This window comes from Eupeodes corollae, chromosome 2 (assembly GCF_945859685.1).
Source record: "Eupeodes corollae chromosome 2, idEupCoro1.1, whole genome shotgun sequence".
NCBI lineage: Eukaryota > Metazoa > Arthropoda > Insecta > Diptera > Syrphidae > Eupeodes > Eupeodes corollae.
The window spans coordinates 51,156,346-51,174,740 of record NC_079148.1 but is presented as its reverse complement, the minus strand read 5'-3'; the positions used below and the strand labels follow the sequence as shown (position 1 = coordinate 51,174,740).

Below are 18,395 nucleotides of genomic sequence, written 5' to 3'. Positions count from 1 at the left end.
AAATCTTCTTCGTCAAAGACTGTACATATGTTTGTTTTTTAAGTTTAACCCTTTTGAAAATATGAAAATAATTCAAAACTGGTAAAGGTTTTCCTATTATTTTATATTTTAGTTGGAGTACGTATATGCTCCAGAACTGCTTTTGTTAGTTTTCTACCTTTTTTAACTAACATACAATTGAATAATAAGTAAAATATTATCATTTTGTTTATTTTAATCTTTCTTTAAGTTTTTCATATTAACACAAAAATAACTCTATAAAAGGTCTCATATTTGTCCTTCTTAAAAAAAACGTATATAAACAAAATATTCTCTTTTTTTGTTATAGGACAATTTACCGAAGACGGCTCGTTTATAGGTCAGTACGTTCCAGGAAAACTTCAACCACCAGTGAGTCCTCAACCTACCCCTCATCAGCAAGCGCCATCCACACAAGGTTCCAATGCTGTAGCTACTTATGTTTAAGTGTTCAACTTTTACCCTCCCCACACACACACACAAACTCTCTCTTTCTTACCCACAATAATAGAACAGAAATATTTAAGAAAACAAAAATATAATATTAATATAAATAATATAATAATAAGCATAACTATAAAAAAGCCTTTTTCGTGTAAGTTCTATATAATTTTCACACTTTCTAATATCTATATACAAGAATCTCATTTTGTTTTTTTCTATTTTTCTCTTATAAATATGTATTTTCGTTTTTTTTTTACAAATCGAATATATTTATTATTTAAATTGTATCAGCTTAAGTTAAAAATTCATATAAACAAAAAATAGAGCCTTCGATTGTTTTGCCTATAAATAATGGCTTGCAGCTATAAAACTAATTAATTTTATATTATATAGAAAAATGTATGAAATACATTTAAAAAATAAAATATTTACCCAAACAAACAAATAAAGGGTACATATTTATTTATATTAAATCTTCTTTTCAAAATATTTTTTTTTTCTTTTGTTTTTGGCTGAGGAATAAACTTCAATTTAAAGCACACAAATAAATAACAAACAAAAAAAATAATATTCATAAAATAAAACAATGAAAATAACAAATAAATGTGTTCAAAGAGCATAAAACCAATGTTGTATTTTTTTCCTTCTCCTATACTCATTTAACTATAAATAATTCTGTTTAGATTTTAATAAATAAACAAATTAATACAAAATGGCAACAAAACAAATTTAATAAAACGAGTTGTTATACTACTTAAGATTTAAGTTAATTTAGTTATTTTTTTAACTTGAATTATTTAGCTGTGTAAATTTTACAGATCAAATTTTTTTTAAACGTGAGTTTTAAAATAATACATTAAATAATAATAAACACACAAGAAATAAACGTCCATAAAAAGTATTTTGTTAAAGTAAATCCAATTTTTGTAGTTTACATTATTATTACTATTAATATACAATTTAAACAAAAGAAAATTCATGAAATATAAATCATAATACACTTTTGTGAATAGGCCTGTTTAATATGTTCTTTATTTTTTCTTTGTCATTAGGATTTTATTATGTCGATCAGTGTGTAATATTTTTAATATATAATTATTTTTTTTTTAAATGAAATGTTATAAGTTCAATTCAAAAGAAAATAAAATCAAATCACATACTTTTAATTTTAATTTGTTTTATTTTTTATTGTTTATAATTTTCAGTTTTTTTGTCATTATTCTGTAATATAAAAATTATTTGGCGGCCAGGGAATTTATGGATATGGAGGATGGAAAAGTGTACAAATTGCAAGTGCATAAAGTACAGGAACTAAGTAATTTAGAAGCTGTAACATTGTCTCGATTGTTAACATTAACGTTTGGTTAAAATCAATCTTACCAAAGGTGACAATCAAACGTCTCCGTTTGCTTAAAAGCTTACCAAAGGTGAAGATGATTTATTTTTTCTCCCAGACAGTTGATAGGAAATTATGACAATTTGTAATACCTTTAATGTCACCAAAAAGACTGGCTTGGAACTCAATAAAAGGCCCTGTAACGTAATGCAAGTACCCGTGGCATGATGGTTAGTGCGTTGGACTGTCATGCAAGGAGTCTTGGGTTCAATTCTGCCTGTGCCATCTTACTTTTAAAAAATAAATTTTCGCGGGTACAGCCTCTTGCGAGGAATTGACAAACCCTTCAAGAGTATATCTTGTCATGAAAAAGTGCTTTCTCAAATTAGCCGTTCGGATTTGGCCTAAAAATTGTAGGTCCCTACCATTCCTGACAACAGTACTCGCACACAGGAATGGTTGAGAGTTGTAAGTCACTAGGCCTTGGTTAACAACGGACTGTTGCGCCACCCAATTTATATTTTTAACGTAATGCACAATTTGTGATTACATTTTTCAAAAGGGATACAACAGAAAAGGAGGAAGGGTATCAAGTGATGTCATTTCTTTTGTTTTGCGATTCTCAAGATGACTTAATAATATTACATTTAACTGTAAATCATAGAAAGGGCTAGCGGGCAAGGAATGAGCCACAAGAACTAGCACTAGTTGGGGTTTCCTAACCGACATATAATAAAAACGGCACCATAGTCCAAGGTAAACATTAAATTGTGAGGACGATGACTTTTAATATACAGAATCAAATATCATTTGTTAGATAGGTACCAAAAAAGAAATTAGGTAATCATTTCACTATGGGACCATTTCAAAATAGTGCTGCAAATGTTTCACAACGAAAAAGCAGTTTTAGCAGCAATTAGGAACTGCAGTAAAGGCCATTAAAAAAACCAAAATACCCCAGACACTCTTAAATAGGACAGGCGTAGGTTTTTCGTTTTTTTCTTCATTTTTTTATTCGAATTTACAATATACAGCTTATTTTTTAGGTTAATAAAATTAAATTATTTCTTCCCCAAAACCTCCTTGCAGCTTAAATACATAAATAATTAATTTCTATTAAATAATAAACAAATTTCACAGCGAATTGTATGTGATGCATTCTTCTTCTAAATAAAAAACCATCATGTTGATTTAAATATCCTACAAATAAATTTGGTCAAATTAGAAAAAAAAAATATTAAATTGAAAAATAAACATGCTATTTTTATATATACAAAAAATAACTTAAAAACAAACACACAAAATAATCCAAACAAACATTTTGTAGTTATAAGCCAAGTGTTGAATTTTAAGGTATAGAAGTTAAAATTAAGCTTTGTGTATTTATATGTAATAAAAACAAATAAAATATATCGCTTGGTAATCGCCACTCCCAATGGACATGATGAGCGCCGCACCGCGCTGTGCATGTAAAAAATATGTGTACATATTTATTTAAAGTCCAAATATTTGCTTGATCAAAAAAATATGTAACAATTACTTAGAACTTAAATAAATAAAAGCTTTGTGTTCATACAAAAAATTATTTGCTTACACTTACATACATTTTAAAACCATTCTATTTTTCACACGCAATTACAGGGTCATTTAGTAAAATTTATTTAAAAATAAATGCAAAATCAATTAAAATATATTTATAAATTTTTTAATTATAAGTAAAGAAAGCTCTTCACTTAATTATTTATACAAAATAATATTGAAGTCACATGTAAAAAAAAAATAAAGTAATTGTAAGTATATACGAGTAATTTATATATTGATAATGAAAAGTGCTTGATTTATTAGAGTAGCAATGGATAATAAAGTGAATTCATAAAGGATCTGATTATTTTGCTGAAGGGATGTTAAAAATAATTTTAAACAAGTTTGAAATTGAGAAGAAAAGAAAAAACAATATTTTGTGAATATACGCTTTAAGTGAATCTGTCTAGGTACTCATTTAACTATTTACTATTGTATTGATTATTATGATTGTCGTTATGAAAAATAATTGTTTAAAAAAATGTATTATATGTTTGCCTTTCTTAATTATAAATTAATTAATTTTTAATGTGAACTTGGAAAAATGTATCTAAGGTGTTGTTAATATTATAGTTTCAAAATGTAGGTATATTTTGTTTTTGGCTTTCAAATATTCATACATACATATATAAAAATTTGAATAATGCAGATTTTAAAAAAAAACGAAAGTGATTCAAGGAATGATCAGTTTTTGAAAGAAAAAGGTATGCTATGCTCATGTTAAAAACATACCTTATATTTGGAGCACCAAAATGCTCTTAGCTGGAGATAGACATTAGGCAAGTTCCCATTCAACCATTTTTACAATCTTTAAATGAATTAGAATGGACTCTGGGTTGAATAATTTAACGGCTTTTTTCAAACAACACACGGTTATTTGAACTAAATAGCTTTTTTTATAGCAAAGCATAGATGTATCTCTTGAGGTATGAAGTTCGATTAAAAAGTTTGGTGAGTCAGTTTCTAAAAGTTTGGTTTTTCATTCGCCTTCTAATGTATTTCATAAAAGTCAGACTTAATAAATTGCTCATAAAAAAAATATAAAAATAATCAAAACAAAAAAAATAATTTTGCCAAATTGATAGGAATGCTAAAATTTAGACAAAATTCAATTTCAACTGAGAATTTAAAAAAAGATTTAAAGAAAAAACAAACATTCACTGCCGTATTCCGCTCTATTGGAACTAAGCAAAATATTTTAAAAATTAAGAGAAGCACACTGTCAAAAATGAAACTATAATTTGAACTAAAAAATGAAGAGTTTTTGTCCGTCAGCATTAAAATATGTTTTTTTTTTGTTATAAATACATACCTATATAACAACTTCTTGTAATGTGAGCCAAACAAATTATTAATACAAAATAAATGTTTTGTTTTTGTAGTTTTTATAAAATTTAAATTTATGTATGTTTTGACTTTTTCATTCTATACGAAAAAAAAAAAAACATTTGTTTCTTGAATAAATTAAGATACCTACAACAATTGCATTTTCAAAATTAAATATGAAATATGAACAAACCATATTATACTATATATATGTCTATAAACAAAAAAAACACCTTCAGCTTAAATTATAAATTATACACAATGTTTATATATTGTACAATATCTTTTCATTTTACATTGTAGAATAATAAATTCAAATAAAAAAGAAAGAAAAGAAAAATAAATTATGTTTCTTAATAACAGAGAATCTAATAACAAATTTTGATGTTAAAAGAGGTCGTGAAAACATACATTATGCAAACAAAAATACATAATTGTGAATGATCAAAATGATGTAATGATGAATGGAATAAATAAAAATGGACACTTTTAAAAAATTATGTTTGGCTATATTCTTGTAAATCTTTTAATTAGCAATCATTCAATTTCTTAGATGATTTATCTAAATAAAATAAATTGGGTGGTGCAAAGTCCGTTGACTCAACCATTCGTGTGTGCGAGTAATGTTGTCAGGAATGGAGGGGACCTACAGTTTATATGCCGAATCCAAACGCGTAATTTGAGAAAGCACTTTATCATGACAAGGGTTACTTACTTACTTACTTAAGGTGGCGCTACAGTCCGGAGCGGACCTGGGCCTCAACCAACATGCGTCTCCAGCCAGCTCGGTCCCTAGCTAGCTGTCTCCAGTTTCACACGCCAATTGGTTCAGGTCCTCTCCCACCTGTCAGTGTCGCTGTACAGCCCGTACAGTTCGTCGTTATATCTTCTCCTCCATTCTCCATCTATGCGTACGGGACCAAAAATCACCCGAAGAATTTTTCTCTCGAAGCATCCTAAGACGCTCTCATCTTTCTTCGACAGGGTCCATACCTCAGCGCCATAAATGAGAACCGGAATGATGAGTGTCTTATAGATGGTGATTTTACATGCTCAAAAGAGGACTTTACTTCTCTATTGCCTTATAAGCCCAAAGAAGCAGCGATTTGCAAGAGTTATTCTTCGTTTGATTTCAGCGCTGGTGTCGTTGTCTGTATTAATAGCGCTGCCTAGGTAGACAAAGTCCTTAACTACCTCAAAGTAATAGCTGTCCATGGTGACGTTTTGTCCAAGACCCCGTCGTTCAGTGTCCTTTTTTGATGACAGCATATACTTGGTCTTGCCCTCATTGACCACTAAACCCATCTTCTTCACTTCCGTCGCAATGCTCAAAAACGCTCCACTGACATCACGCTTTGATCTTCCAATTATGTCGCATGACAGTGCGTCGCCTTGTCTAAAACCTTTTTTGACATCAAGTGCATCGGTAAGATCTTTTCCGACCTTGATAGAGCAGCGTGCATTCTCCATCGTCATTCTGCACAAACGGATAAGTTTGACAGGGATGCCAAAACTAGACATTGCTCGGTAGAGCTCTTCCCTATGGATGCTGTCGTACGCGGCTTAAAAATCGATAAAGAGATGGTGTATATCGATTTGAAGCTTCTGGGTTTTTTCCAACATATGCCGTAGTGTGAAAATTTGGTCGATAGTGGACTTTCCTGGTCTGAAGACACACTGATAAGGACCTATCAGGTTGTTGAGGAACGGCTTCAGACGTTTACATAATACGGCAGAAAGGATCTTATATGCAATGTTAAGGAGACTGACGCCTCTGTAGTTGGCGCAATTAAGAGGGCCTCCTTTCTTATGTATCAGGCAAAGTATGCTGAGATTCCACTCAACGGGCATGCTTTCTTCCGACCATATTTTGCAGATGAGTTGGAGCATGCTCCCAACCAAGTCATCGCCTGCTGCTTTGAATAGTTTGGCAGCGATGCCGTCAGCTCCAGCAGCAGTTTGACTTAAGTTTGGATATAGCTATCTTCACTTCGTCAAGGTCGGGTAGGCGGAATTGTTGATCTGTGTCGCCTAGGTTGAATGGTACTATCTCCCTTACAGCGAAATTCGGTTCGTCAGCGCCGTTATATAATTTAAAGAAGTGGTCTTTCCATATTCCAACATCGACTTCGGTTCTACTACGATGTTCCCCCGATCGACTTTACAGGCTTCGGTTCGTGGCTGATATCTTTGGGAGGTTTTTTTTACCTTTTGGTAAAATTTACGAACCTCATTCCTGTTGTGACATCCCTCTATCTCCTCGATCGCTCGCTTCTCATGCTCTCTTTTTTTCCATCTAAGAAGCCGGTGTTCCTTTCTCCTCTTCTGCTCCTCTCCTCTTCTGCTCGTAGAGCTCGCGAGCAGCTCTAGTCCTTTTGTGCAGTTTTGTATGCCTCTTGTTGCGCTGCGCGCGTTTGCCGGCATTCGTCGTCAAACCAGGGGTTTCGCTGTGGTGGCCGTGTGAAACCTAGCATTTAGAGGCGGTATCTTTGATGGCCGCAAGGCAATGTTGTCACTGGTTTTCAATGCTTAATGCAGGCAGCATAGGACTCCTTAAGAGGTTATTAAAGACTCTATCGGAAAAGGACATGGTAGTCTCTTGCGATTGTAGCCGTCTAACGTCAAATCTTCTCACAGTTCTTCCTTGTTTTGGCTTCGATATCCGTAGCCGTACCTTGGCTACAACGAGGTAGTGGTTCGATTCAATGTTGGCCTATCGGAATGGTCGGATATCCTGGATACTGGAGAAGTGTCGTGCGTCGATCGCAATGTGGTCAATCTGGTTGACCGTTGATTGAGAGATATCCATGTCCCCTTGTGGACATTAAGATGCGTGAACTGCGTACTAGCTACCAGAACGTCTCGCCCCGCAGTGAAATCGATCAGTCTGAATCCGTTGTCGGAGGTGGTGTCGTGCAGGCTGTATCTCCCGATAATGCCACCAAGGATGTCTTCTCTTCTTAGCTTGGCATAAAAATCTCCTAAGACAATTTTAATGTCATAGCCAGGACACTTCTCATATGTCTTGTCCAAGAGCTCGAAGAATATGTCTTTGGTGTCTTCATCTTTCTCCTCTGTTGGGGCATGCGCGCATGTTAGGCTTATGTTGGCGAATTTAGCCTTGATAAGGATTGTCGTGATGAGCTCGCTCACACTGTTGAAACTCAAGACTTTTTGCCTGAGTCTAGTTCCAACAACAAATCCACACCCAAATAGACGCTGTCTTTGTTCTCGGTAGCAGTCGCCGTAGTAGATATCGCAGTCTTTTAGTTTGCGTTTGCCCGGTACATCCCATCGCACTTCTTGGATGGCTGTAATATCTGCCTTGCAGCAGATTAGGTCTTCCGCTAATTGTTCGGCTGCACGTGGTCTGTTAAGGGACCTAACATTCCACGTACATATCCGAAGTTCGTTGTCCTTATTTCGTTTGCGTGGGTTGTCTACAGTGAATCCGTCCGTGTCCGAGGCTTGTTGTTGCTTCGCAACTAAACGTATTTTTTACGTGGCCAGGAAGTCACCCCGACGGCACAACCCACAACCTTTAGGGCCAGATCTTTAGTATAACTCCAAGAAAGGGGAGTCGGATAAACCGCTCCTTACAGGCTTGGGCTCCGAATATGTCGAAGAAGCCTATAAGGTGTTCACTAAGTAGTTCAACCTTACTGGAACTGTAGACGCCACCGTTGATTCCATCTCGAGAATTCGTCCGCTGCCGCCTGGATAAGGAGAGGTGCCTTAGTTTAAACACCTCCCCCTCCCCTCTCGTTTGCTGCCCTCAACAACTTTCCACTGGGGTTGGAACCCAATCTCCAGTTGAGGTACTATAGGCACCCGATGTTCACCGCGGGGAGGTGAGAGTAGGAGTTGATAGACAAAGGTGGGTTTTGAGAAAAACCTGTGGACGCTTGTGTCCTCTTGAACGCACATGTCTACCATTTGAACATGACAAGAGTTACTCATGGAGAATTTGTCAATTCCTCGCAAGAGGCAGTACCCGTGAAAAACTTTAGATGGCATAGGCAGGGATCAAACCTAAGACCTCTGGCATGACAGTCCAACGAACTAACCATCATGCTACGGGTACTACTATGATTTATCTATTGTTACTTTTATTCACTGAAACGATTGGTAAAAAATTCGTTGAAATTATCTTACTTACTTAACGTGGCACTACAGTCCTATGTGAACTAGAGTCTCACGCAAATAACTCTTCCATGTATCTAGTTGCGTACTCTTAGTCACATTTTACTTCTCTACTGTGCTGTCCCGTGGGTGTATATTCAAAGACTTTCCTTTACGCGTCGTTGGACTTTATCCCTGTGGCTAAGTCTACGTCGATTCATCGTCGTTCCTTCTTCTCCTCCACTCACCATCTATGCATACGGGATTTTAATTCACTTGAAGAACTTTTTTCCCTAAACGACCCAGGAAGATTTAATCCACTTTTGTCATAGTACATGTTTTTGATAAGGGTCTTATATAACGACATTTTGGTTGCTCGAGAGAGAGTGTTTTACTAGCCAATTAATTTCTTAGTCCAAAGAAACAGTAGCGAGAAAGAGTAATTCTTCGTTTGATCACAGCGATAGTGTTGCTTTCCTCATTCATAGAGGATCCCAAGGGACAAAGGGCAGGTTCAGACAACATAAGGACTTCATTTGCAGTCAATTGCGTCTCTTGAACGTATGTTTTAACCAAGGCAGGTAGTAAGTTTTTCAAGTGTCATACATTTTAAACTTTGAACTTTACTTCACTAACCACTAACCTTCAGGTCATAGTACAAAAACTATAAAAAAAAAAAACATTATTATCTACAAAACACTCCTCAGGCAAGCTACAAGTCCATCACGATTTGTATTTTGTATTGTGAAGAAATATTACTTATTTCTTTTTTCAAATTTGACAAGAAACACTAACACGAAACGTGAAATGGAATTGTGTAGAAAATAAATATGTCATAAAGTAATAAAGTTCAGCTTTTCCGGTAAATGAAAAAACATGATTGTCATTTTGACATAAGTTGACTTGACTTGGTAGTTAGGAGATTTTACTTGACTAACTTTCCAGTCAACTTTTCAAGAAAGTTGCTTTAATTGGAAGGCTATTGTTAGCTGGCCAATTAGATGTTAGAAACTTGCCTTACTTTCAAGTCCCTTATGTCGTCGTCTGAATCTGCCCAATGTCCTTAACTACCTCTGTCAATGTTGACGTTTTGACCGTGACAACGTTGTTGTAGTCTTTTCTTGATAAACTTTGTCATTCTTTATTTTGCCTCATAAACCACCAAAGCCATTTGCCACGTCTGTCTGATGTTAAAGAAATCGCATGGCAGTGCATCACCTTATCTAAAGCCTTTTTTGGTTGGTTAAGTTGTTTCCAAATTTTATAAGTCTTTCCATGGTTTTCTGGACAAACGCATGAGTTTTTTCCAAAACTTGTCACAATGTAAATAATATTTCATCGAATGTGGACCTTACAGCTTTTAAGGCACATTTATACAAATCTATCAGGTTGTTGACTTTGGGCTTTAGGGGCCAGTTATAGCTTTCATTGAAATCGATCCGGAAAAATTTTTGAATCGATATTTGACCATGTTTTTCTTTGATTAGAAATGCAAATTACATACTGATCGTTTGGAAATAACACAAAGAATTTTTTTGAGAAAAAAAGTGTAATTGTCTCTAAATCTCATTTTTCTGAACAGATAATACTTTTATGTTCAAAAGTGGAACGGATCGTTCCACTGAATTGTGTTCATTCAGATTGACATATATCTGTCAGAAAAATATTTCGGTGAATTTCAATCAGGAGTTTTTTTTTCAATGACAGAAATTGTTGGGGATAGCTATAAACGGCCTGTCAAAAACATTCCAATATTTGTTTTCAATGATGACAACCAACGGGCAGGTGCAGACGACATAAGGGACCTTAAAGTAAGGCAAGGTTTTTAGTATGTGATTGGCCTTACTTACTAAAGGTGGCGCTATAGTCCTGTGTGAACTGTCTACCTTAATTTAAAAAAAAAAAAATAATTTTCGCGGGTACTGCCTCTTGCGAGGAATTGACAAATCCTTCAAGAGTAATTCTTGTCATGAAAAAGTGCTTTCTCAAATAAGCCGTTCGAGTTCGGCCTAAAATTGTAGGTCCCTTCCATTCCTGGCAGCATTACTCGCACACAGGAATGGTTGAGAGTTGTTAGTCACTAGGCCCTGGTTCCCAACGGACTGTTGGGGCACCCAATGTGATTGGCCAGCTGTCAAAAAATTTCCTTCCAATTTAGCAAAATTTTTTGGAAAGTTAGTCTCCCTAATTATTAAGTCAAGTCTACTTCTATCAAAATGACAGTTGATCATGTTTTTTGATTTATCTGATAGCTGAACTTTATTCCTATATATTTTATTTATTTTCTTCACAACTTCATGTATGCGTTCTGTAAAGGGGTTTCTTGTCAATTTGGAAAAGAAATAGCTAATATTTCTTTGCAATACAAAATATAAATCGTGGTGGACTTGTAACTTGCTTAAGGTGTTTTTGAAGACAATGGTCGCATTCACAAAGCTAGTGGCTACGTAGTCAACGTATTGTGATTGGCTGAATCTAACTACAAAAGTAGTTGAAATGTCCCCTCCGACGTAGTGTAAAAAATGTAGCTACAAAGTTAGTGGAGAATGATTTTGACGTTTCAAAATCAGCTGCTTGGTAAAGCCAAACGAATTCAGAATGAAATAAATCGTTCAGTATTTAAATACATACATAAATCATTCAAAATTTGTCTTAAATTTGTTTTATTCAATTTAAAGACACAAAACATAAGTTAAAGTTATCACTGTACTGTGAACTCAAAGTAGAGGTTTGTGAAGTAAAGTTCTGAATTTGAAATTCATGACACTTGAAAAACTAACTAGTTGCCTTGGTCAAAATGTACGTTCAAAGAATGAAGTTGACTGCAAATGAAGTCCCTTATGTTGTCTGAACCTGCATTCTTACCAAGGCCACTTGTTAGTTTTTCAAGTGTAATAAACTCAGAACCATACTTCACAAACCTCTACCTTCAGTTCATCGTATAAAAACTACCAATAACATCATTGTCTACAAAACACTCCTCAGGCAAGCTACAAGTCCATCACGATTTGTATTTTGTATTTTCTAATTTGCCAAGTTTGTGCAGAAAATAAATAGATCATAGAGTAATAAAGTTCAGTTTTTTAACAATAAACGGGCACTCAATAGGTTATTAATACCCTTAACATGTTTAAAGTTTAAACATAGTGCGAGCGTTAGGAGAATAGGGAAGGATTAAAGAGGAGATACCGATGCACATTGTTCTTAAAGTTTTGAATATCAAAATGATAGGGAAAAACAGAGCTGGGTAAAGCATTCTACATTCTCAATGTGCGGCTAAAAAAAGAATCTCTTTAATTGACAATACGCTCAAGGGTAAACTGATATGCATTCCTAGAAATACGAGTATTACGGCTGAATTGTTTTAGGGGGGGAATGCAACTGGCTAATTCGATAGAACACTGTTTATAAAAATATCGGTAGAACAAAAAAAGGCATGAAACATTGCTGCGGTGTTCAAGTGACGTAATTGTTTCGCTTATAAAGGGTTTCCCAAAATTAACGCAAGATTTGAATTAAATAGAAAACGCCGTTTTTAGTCTTTTGATAGTTATATTTTATATTGCCCAATTATGCCTCCAGCCCAAAATCCACACCATACAGTCAAGCGTTGTGGATGCATTTGTTTTTCGACAATCACATGTGGGTTCTCCGAACCCCAAATGCGGCAATTTTGTCGATTGACAAAGCCATCAAGATGAAAATGTGCTTCATCGCTTAGGATGATTTTGCTCGAAAAATCAGGGTCCATTTGTTGATGTTCAATAATCCATTCAACGAACTCTCTTCTCTGTCTATGGTCATTAAGCTTCAATTGTTGTGTTAATTGAATTTTGTAAGCATGAAGACACAGATCTTTGGTGAGTATACGCTGTAGAGAGGTTCTTGAAATTTGCAATTCTTGTCCACGACGTCGAATTGAGGTTCCTGGATTGTCAGCAACACTCTCACGCACTGCTTCGACATTCACATTTGAACGGCTTGTTTTTGGACGACCAGTGTGTTTTGCGTCTCCAACGGATCCAGTTTCCATGAATTTTTCAATTAATCTCTTCACAGTTGACGAAGTTAAAAAACTATTCCGACCATATTTTGTATGAAATTTTCGAACTGCAGCCGCCAAGCTTTCACTATTTTTGAAAAATTCTTTAATAATGAAGACACGTTGTTCTATCGTGTAACGCTCCATTTTTAATAACCCTATATTGTTAGCTGTCAAATTGCTTTTTTTCAGGGTTACCAACACTTCACTGCACAAATGGCGGCAAATTCAAATCTTGCGTTAATTTTGGGACACCCTTTAGTTATATCGCCTATCATTTTCAAAGCTCTTTCTTTGATCCTGTCCAAGATACTCAAACTTGTTTTAGGGACACCTGCCCAATTATGCGAGTTATATTCAAGTTTTAGACGAATGAAGGCTTTATAAATTACAGCCAGATTAGAAGAGGTGAAAAATTTCTTGCACCGTCGGATAAATCCTAAGCACCTGGCAGAATTTTTGGCGATGTCGAATATGTGATCATTCCATAAGAGGTGATCTGTGATATTCATACCGATTACTGAAAGTTGATTAGTTTCCTGGATGCAAGTGCCGCTCATGGATAGCGGCATTGGGGGTGAGTTACACTTTAACGACAGGAGATAGCATTGAGTTTTCGAAGCATTAAATTCTACACGGTTGATTCCCCATTGTACAATGATGTCGAGATCAGAATTTAATTTAAAAACGAATATGAAAAGCTGAGGGTACTTTCATCAGCAAAACAATTTAGTGGGTTAGAAGTTTCAGACAAAAGATCATTTATAAAAATAAGGAAGAGCGTCGGAGACAAAACGGAGCCGTGGGGCACACCAGTGTTTATTTTGTGAATATCAGATTTGAACCCGCCCAACACTACTTAAATTGAACGGTCCGAAAGATAATTTCCAACCCAACGAAGAAGGGATTCTTCTATACCAAAAGCACGCATTTTCAATAAGAGAGCTTGGTGCCAAACTCTATCAAATGCCTTTGAAATATCAAGTGCAATAATCTTACTTTCTCCAAAACGAAGTAAAGATCTGTTCTACTGTCCGGTGAGATAAACCATGAGATCACCAGTGGACCTATTGCTACGAAAGCCATACTGCCGGTCATTAAGAAGCTTCCGTTCTTCAAGATATTTCTTAAGCTGATAATTAATCAGCGTTTGCATGACCTTGGAAAGAAGAGACGTGCGTGCTATTGGACGATAGTTAGAGGGGAGGACGATTCGCCTTTTTTAGGGACAGGCTGTACAAATGCTATTTCCCATCCGTTTGGAAAGATGCCTGTAGAGTAGTTAAATGGAAAAAAACATGATCAATTTCATTTTGACATACAAGTAGTTTTGACTTGGAGATTTTTGTCATTCGGATTCCAAAAACTTGTCTTATTTTTAAGTCCTTTATGCCGTCTCAACATGACAATTAAAAACACAATCATCGCAGTAAATTTCAGAATTCAGATACCAAAAATAAAAACCAAAAGTTTTTATTTGATCAAAGAAAAATTCCTGATTACCAAATAAAAGCGATACACACATTAGTAATTTTGATTAAATTTTGTTTTTTTTTTTATGCATCTTGAGTTAACAATTTTAAACTGAGAAAAAATCAATTTAATTTTGCCAATGGAAAGTGAAGAAAGAAATATTCCAACTTTTGACAAATTTAAATAATAAATAAAATGATTTTTTTACAATAAAACATTGTTGGATTAAAAAAAGCTTTCTAAAAATAGAAGATTTATAGAAAAAATCCTGTTAATTAGAAGATTGTTGATTCGATCTTTGGAATTAGACATTCCACAAACGATATACATAAAAATACTAAGGTCTTAAGTCTTTAGAAGTTCAATAACAACAAGAACTCTAAATTGGGTCCCAGAAATGTATCAAAATTGAACGTATTTTAATTTTTTAACTACGTTTAAAAGTAGATGTGTCACATTTGATGCTCGGAAAATACAAGAATGATTGTTATAAAGCTTTTCCATCCCCAACTTGTCACTGTTTGGTATTGGCCTGGCATGGGGTTGTAATTTGATTTTACTTGTTCAAAAATTATGATATAATACTTCAATTCATCTACCAATATTATTGTAGGTTAGCAATTGGTTTTAAATAAAACAAAAGTTATTTCTTTTGTAAGGATCATAAAGTATTATGAAAAGTTTATGAATTTTACAAAATTCCGCAAACTCAAGTTTTACATTTTTTATTTGCTCTATAATCATCGAAAAACAATTCTTTCACATTTGAAATTGGTAATAATTTCAATTTTGCCTTTGTGGAAACCCAGTGAACATCTCAATTGGAAAAGGAAAAATTATAGTAGAATTTCTCTCAGCTGAAATCGTTGCCAGTGTTTGTAAATAGCGTAGCTTTTTTAAAAAAGAAATTTAAAATAAAAAATGTTAAAAAATTAAATTCCTCTAAAAAGAATATATGTATATAAATACTTGTAAGGCTGAAGGACTTTGGGATATAATTTCTGCTGCTTCTCTTAAAGCTTCGGCTGCATTTTTCTCTCCATCAGCTGCAACAATTTTTGCTCTAGCTTCCCGGTTTGCTTCAGCTTCAGCAGCCATAGCTCTTTGTAATGCCTCTGGCAAGCGAACGTCTCTTCTACAAAAGTCAAAACAATATTCATTTGAAAATCCTATCAATATCGTGAGGCGTTTTTGGGTACATTTCTACTCTTTCAACTTTAACTCCCCAAGGATCAGTTGCTTCATCTAGAATTTTCTGCATCGTATGTGATATATCGTCTTTTTCTGTCAGAAGCTCGTTCAGCATTCTTGTTCCAGCTACATTTCGAAGAGTAGTCTGACCCAATAACATTGTCGATTCACGATAATTGAGAACTTGTATAACTGCACTTAATGGATCTTGAAGACGAAAATAGACGACAGCATCCACTTTTATTGTAACAGCGTCTTTTGTTAAAATTTCTTGCGGTGCTACATCAAATGATGCTGTACGTAAATCCATTATTGAAGCATCATCTATACAAGGCAACACAAAAACCACACCAGGTCCTCTAGCTCCTCCCTTTCTAAAATTGCAAAAGAAAACGTAAGAGTACATTCTTAAAAACCAATAATTATGTTTAAAAAACTCATACCTCAGCCTCCCAAGACGAAATACAACAGCTCTTTCATATTCAGCTACAATGCGAATACAAAACAAAATGGCGAACGGAAATGTTAATATTACAACGAGAATTGAAAGGATAATTGCTGTTATTTCAAAACATTCAGCACTATCTTCTTCCGCTAAAATTATTATGAAAGGATACAATTCAACATTAAGACTTCATCAAAAAACAAAAATTAACCTTACATGTTAAAATGTGTTTCTTTGAATCCGTAGTATTTGGATCCTTATAGCGAGACATTTCTTGTTCGAAACTGAAATATATTTACAGTCAAAAGTTTTTGAGCTTTTCTTTTCAAATTCATTATCGAGCTCAGTGAAAATATCAAGTAATTTTAAGTGGATACCCTTTATTTATTATATGATTTTTAAATTTCAAACATTGGGAAATATGTAATACAAATTTATCCTATGTACAACATTAGACATGTAAATGATGTTAACATTTTTCCCTCGGGATTAATTGGTGTCGGATAAAAATGTCAGGAATATGTGGCGGAAATTGTATTGGATTTTTTTTCGAACTCAATTTAGTTGTTGCGAGATTAACGAAGGTATCGGGAAACATATGGAGGGTAAAATGATGTTCCGAGAGAAAAGAATGGAAGTAAAAGATGTTCGTTTATATATGTAGTTTTTGGATATACCTAATTTTGATTTTGATTGAATTTAAAAAAAAAAAGTTAAAAAGCAAAACTCATATTAAACTCGTCTAAGAGCTAAGAGCTTGTTTTTGGCGTGAATGGAAACCATTTGAGTTCGATGTTGGATTTGGTTCTAATAAGTTGCAGAATTTAAAAAGCATCTAAATAAACAAAATCAAACATCAAGTTCTAAAAGTTTCTCTTTATATCCACCGAATTCACAGAAGGGCTAGTAGCGTTTTGACATACTCGTAAACGTGAAGTTGGGTGGTAAATTCTTGCATCACTATGTATCGTCCTTACACCCGATTTTATTCAGATTCTAAAGAAAGCTTGTATTTTAAAACCTCACAACACTTTTAGAAATAAAACAACTAAGCTGCCAAAAATAACAGCTATTTTTTCGATTAATAAATATTACTCTTAAACTTCACTTACGACAAGTAATATAATTATGTCCTTACCTTTAATTCGCTAGTGTAACTCCCGTATCATATTTTGATTTAAAATATTCATGCTTAATAGGCTTTTCAAACCAAACCGAAAACAACAAGGTTTTCGTGAAATTATCGGGTTTTGCCGAAAACCTACATCGAAAACTCAAGTTTTCCCATAAATTTTTGGTACAATTTTCCACAAATTTCGTTAACCACAAGTTTTATATAAAACATTTCGAAAACTAGTTGCAATTCAAAGTTGAACTAAACAAACAAACCTTTCAAAAAATTCAGCGCTCAAATTAATGTAAATAAAACAGCTGATGGCTGCTGTCAAAACAAATATTTCATTTGGAAATAAATTTGGTCTTGGTAAGTAATATTATTTATACAAATTCCTTACAAAATAAAAATTATTGCTTTTTATTTTTTATTTACAGAATATTCAAAATTTGCCAACGTCGAGAATAAAAGCCCCGGTGACTATTTGCGGCACTGGCGGTTCTTTTATGATCCTCCAGAGTTTCAAATGCTCTTGTTAAGGACCTACACGAAATCGTTTAGAATCTTCTTAACTAGACCTATAAGTTGCTCGGACGGCCTCAATATATGGTGATTCTGAAGGCACATTTGGCCAACAGAAGCAATAGTCATAAGCTCAGTATTTTTAATTGAATTTGTTGTGAAAGAAGAAGAAAATGTTTTAAATAAAATGAATTTTTATTGTAACAGTTTTGTTTGCTGTTGATTCTATGATATATTTTCTACAAAATTAGCTTCTCCTTAGTGAATTGTTTGGACCGGTTAAAGTGAACTTAGAGGATAGCTGCAGCCAACTAGCTTGTAGTTCTTGTTGGTTCATGCCGTGAGCCCATTCCACCCGTCCCCAGAACTTCAGTTGAAACTCTTTTTCTAGACGAGCTAGTGTTACGTTAAAATCAACTTGAATTGGTTAGAATTCGTTTTAGTTTCACAAATAATTTGAGAAGAACTAAACTTTTTACTCACAAATATTTTCATCAATACAAAATTTAACATTTAAATGTCAAATGAAAACGTGTATGTTCACGTTTTTGGTTTGGTGTGAAAAAACTATAATGCTAATAGCCTTCTGGATAAATGGAGAAACTTTTACAACTTAATTTTTGTTTTTTTTTGTTATTGGTCCAAGTTTATAAAAACTGATGTACCTACTTATGTCGATTTCCATTGAACCACATGAAATAGACGGCCCGTCGCTACTAAAAATCAATATTTTTTGGTTTCAATGGAAAGAAAAAAACGTAGCAATATCTTTTTGTAAGTG

General features: G+C 34.0%; 2 protein-coding genes across 6 annotated transcripts in view; one reads left to right on the top strand and one right to left on the bottom strand.

The window, feature by feature from the left end:
• LOC129947505 (neuroglian-like) overlaps positions 1-5,205 on the top strand; it is a 170,438-nt gene extending 165,233 nt beyond the window's left edge. For 3 of the 5 annotated variants that reach the window (XR_008781724.1, XR_008781725.1, XM_056058093.1), the window contains one exon: positions 329-503. Coding sequence is in view for 2 of the 5 variants with exons in the window: in XM_056058091.1 (XP_055914066.1) it covers positions 329-465 (137 nt within the window). In the remaining 3 variants the exon portion in view is untranslated. Of the gene's footprint in view, positions 1-328 lie in introns of all 5 variants that reach the window. The other 2 variants (XM_056058091.1, XM_056058092.1) reach the window with 1 other exon arrangement.
• A 9,844-nt stretch (positions 5,206-15,049) lies between these two features.
• Positions 15,050-16,323, bottom strand: LOC129947511 (band 7 protein AGAP004871-like). Its single transcript, XM_056058100.1, has 5 exons — positions 16,195-16,323; positions 15,977-16,127; positions 15,542-15,907; positions 15,312-15,477; positions 15,050-15,233 (listed from the first exon to the last, which is right to left on the bottom strand). Exons 1-5 carry the CDS (start codon positions 16,247-16,249, stop codon positions 15,126-15,128), a joined length of 846 nt encoding a protein of 281 aa, XP_055914075.1. The 5' UTR covers positions 16,250-16,323; the 3' UTR covers positions 15,050-15,125.
• Between the last annotated feature and the right edge of the window lie 2,072 nt (positions 16,324-18,395).

Excerpts from the sequence above, each read along its gene's own strand:
- LOC129947511 (XM_056058100.1), bottom strand. The coding sequence starts at position 16,249 with ATGTCTCGCTATAAGGATCCAAATACTACGGATTCAAAGAAACACATT. Across the intron at positions 16,128-16,194 it reads AAAGAAACACATTTTAACAT|CGGAAGAAGATAGTGCTGAA; the intron begins GTAAGGTTAATT and ends TAATAATTTTAG. Across the intron at positions 15,234-15,311 it reads AAAGTCCTTCAGCCTTACAA|CTACGCTATTTACAAACACT; the intron begins GTATTTATATAC and ends TTTTTAAAAAAG.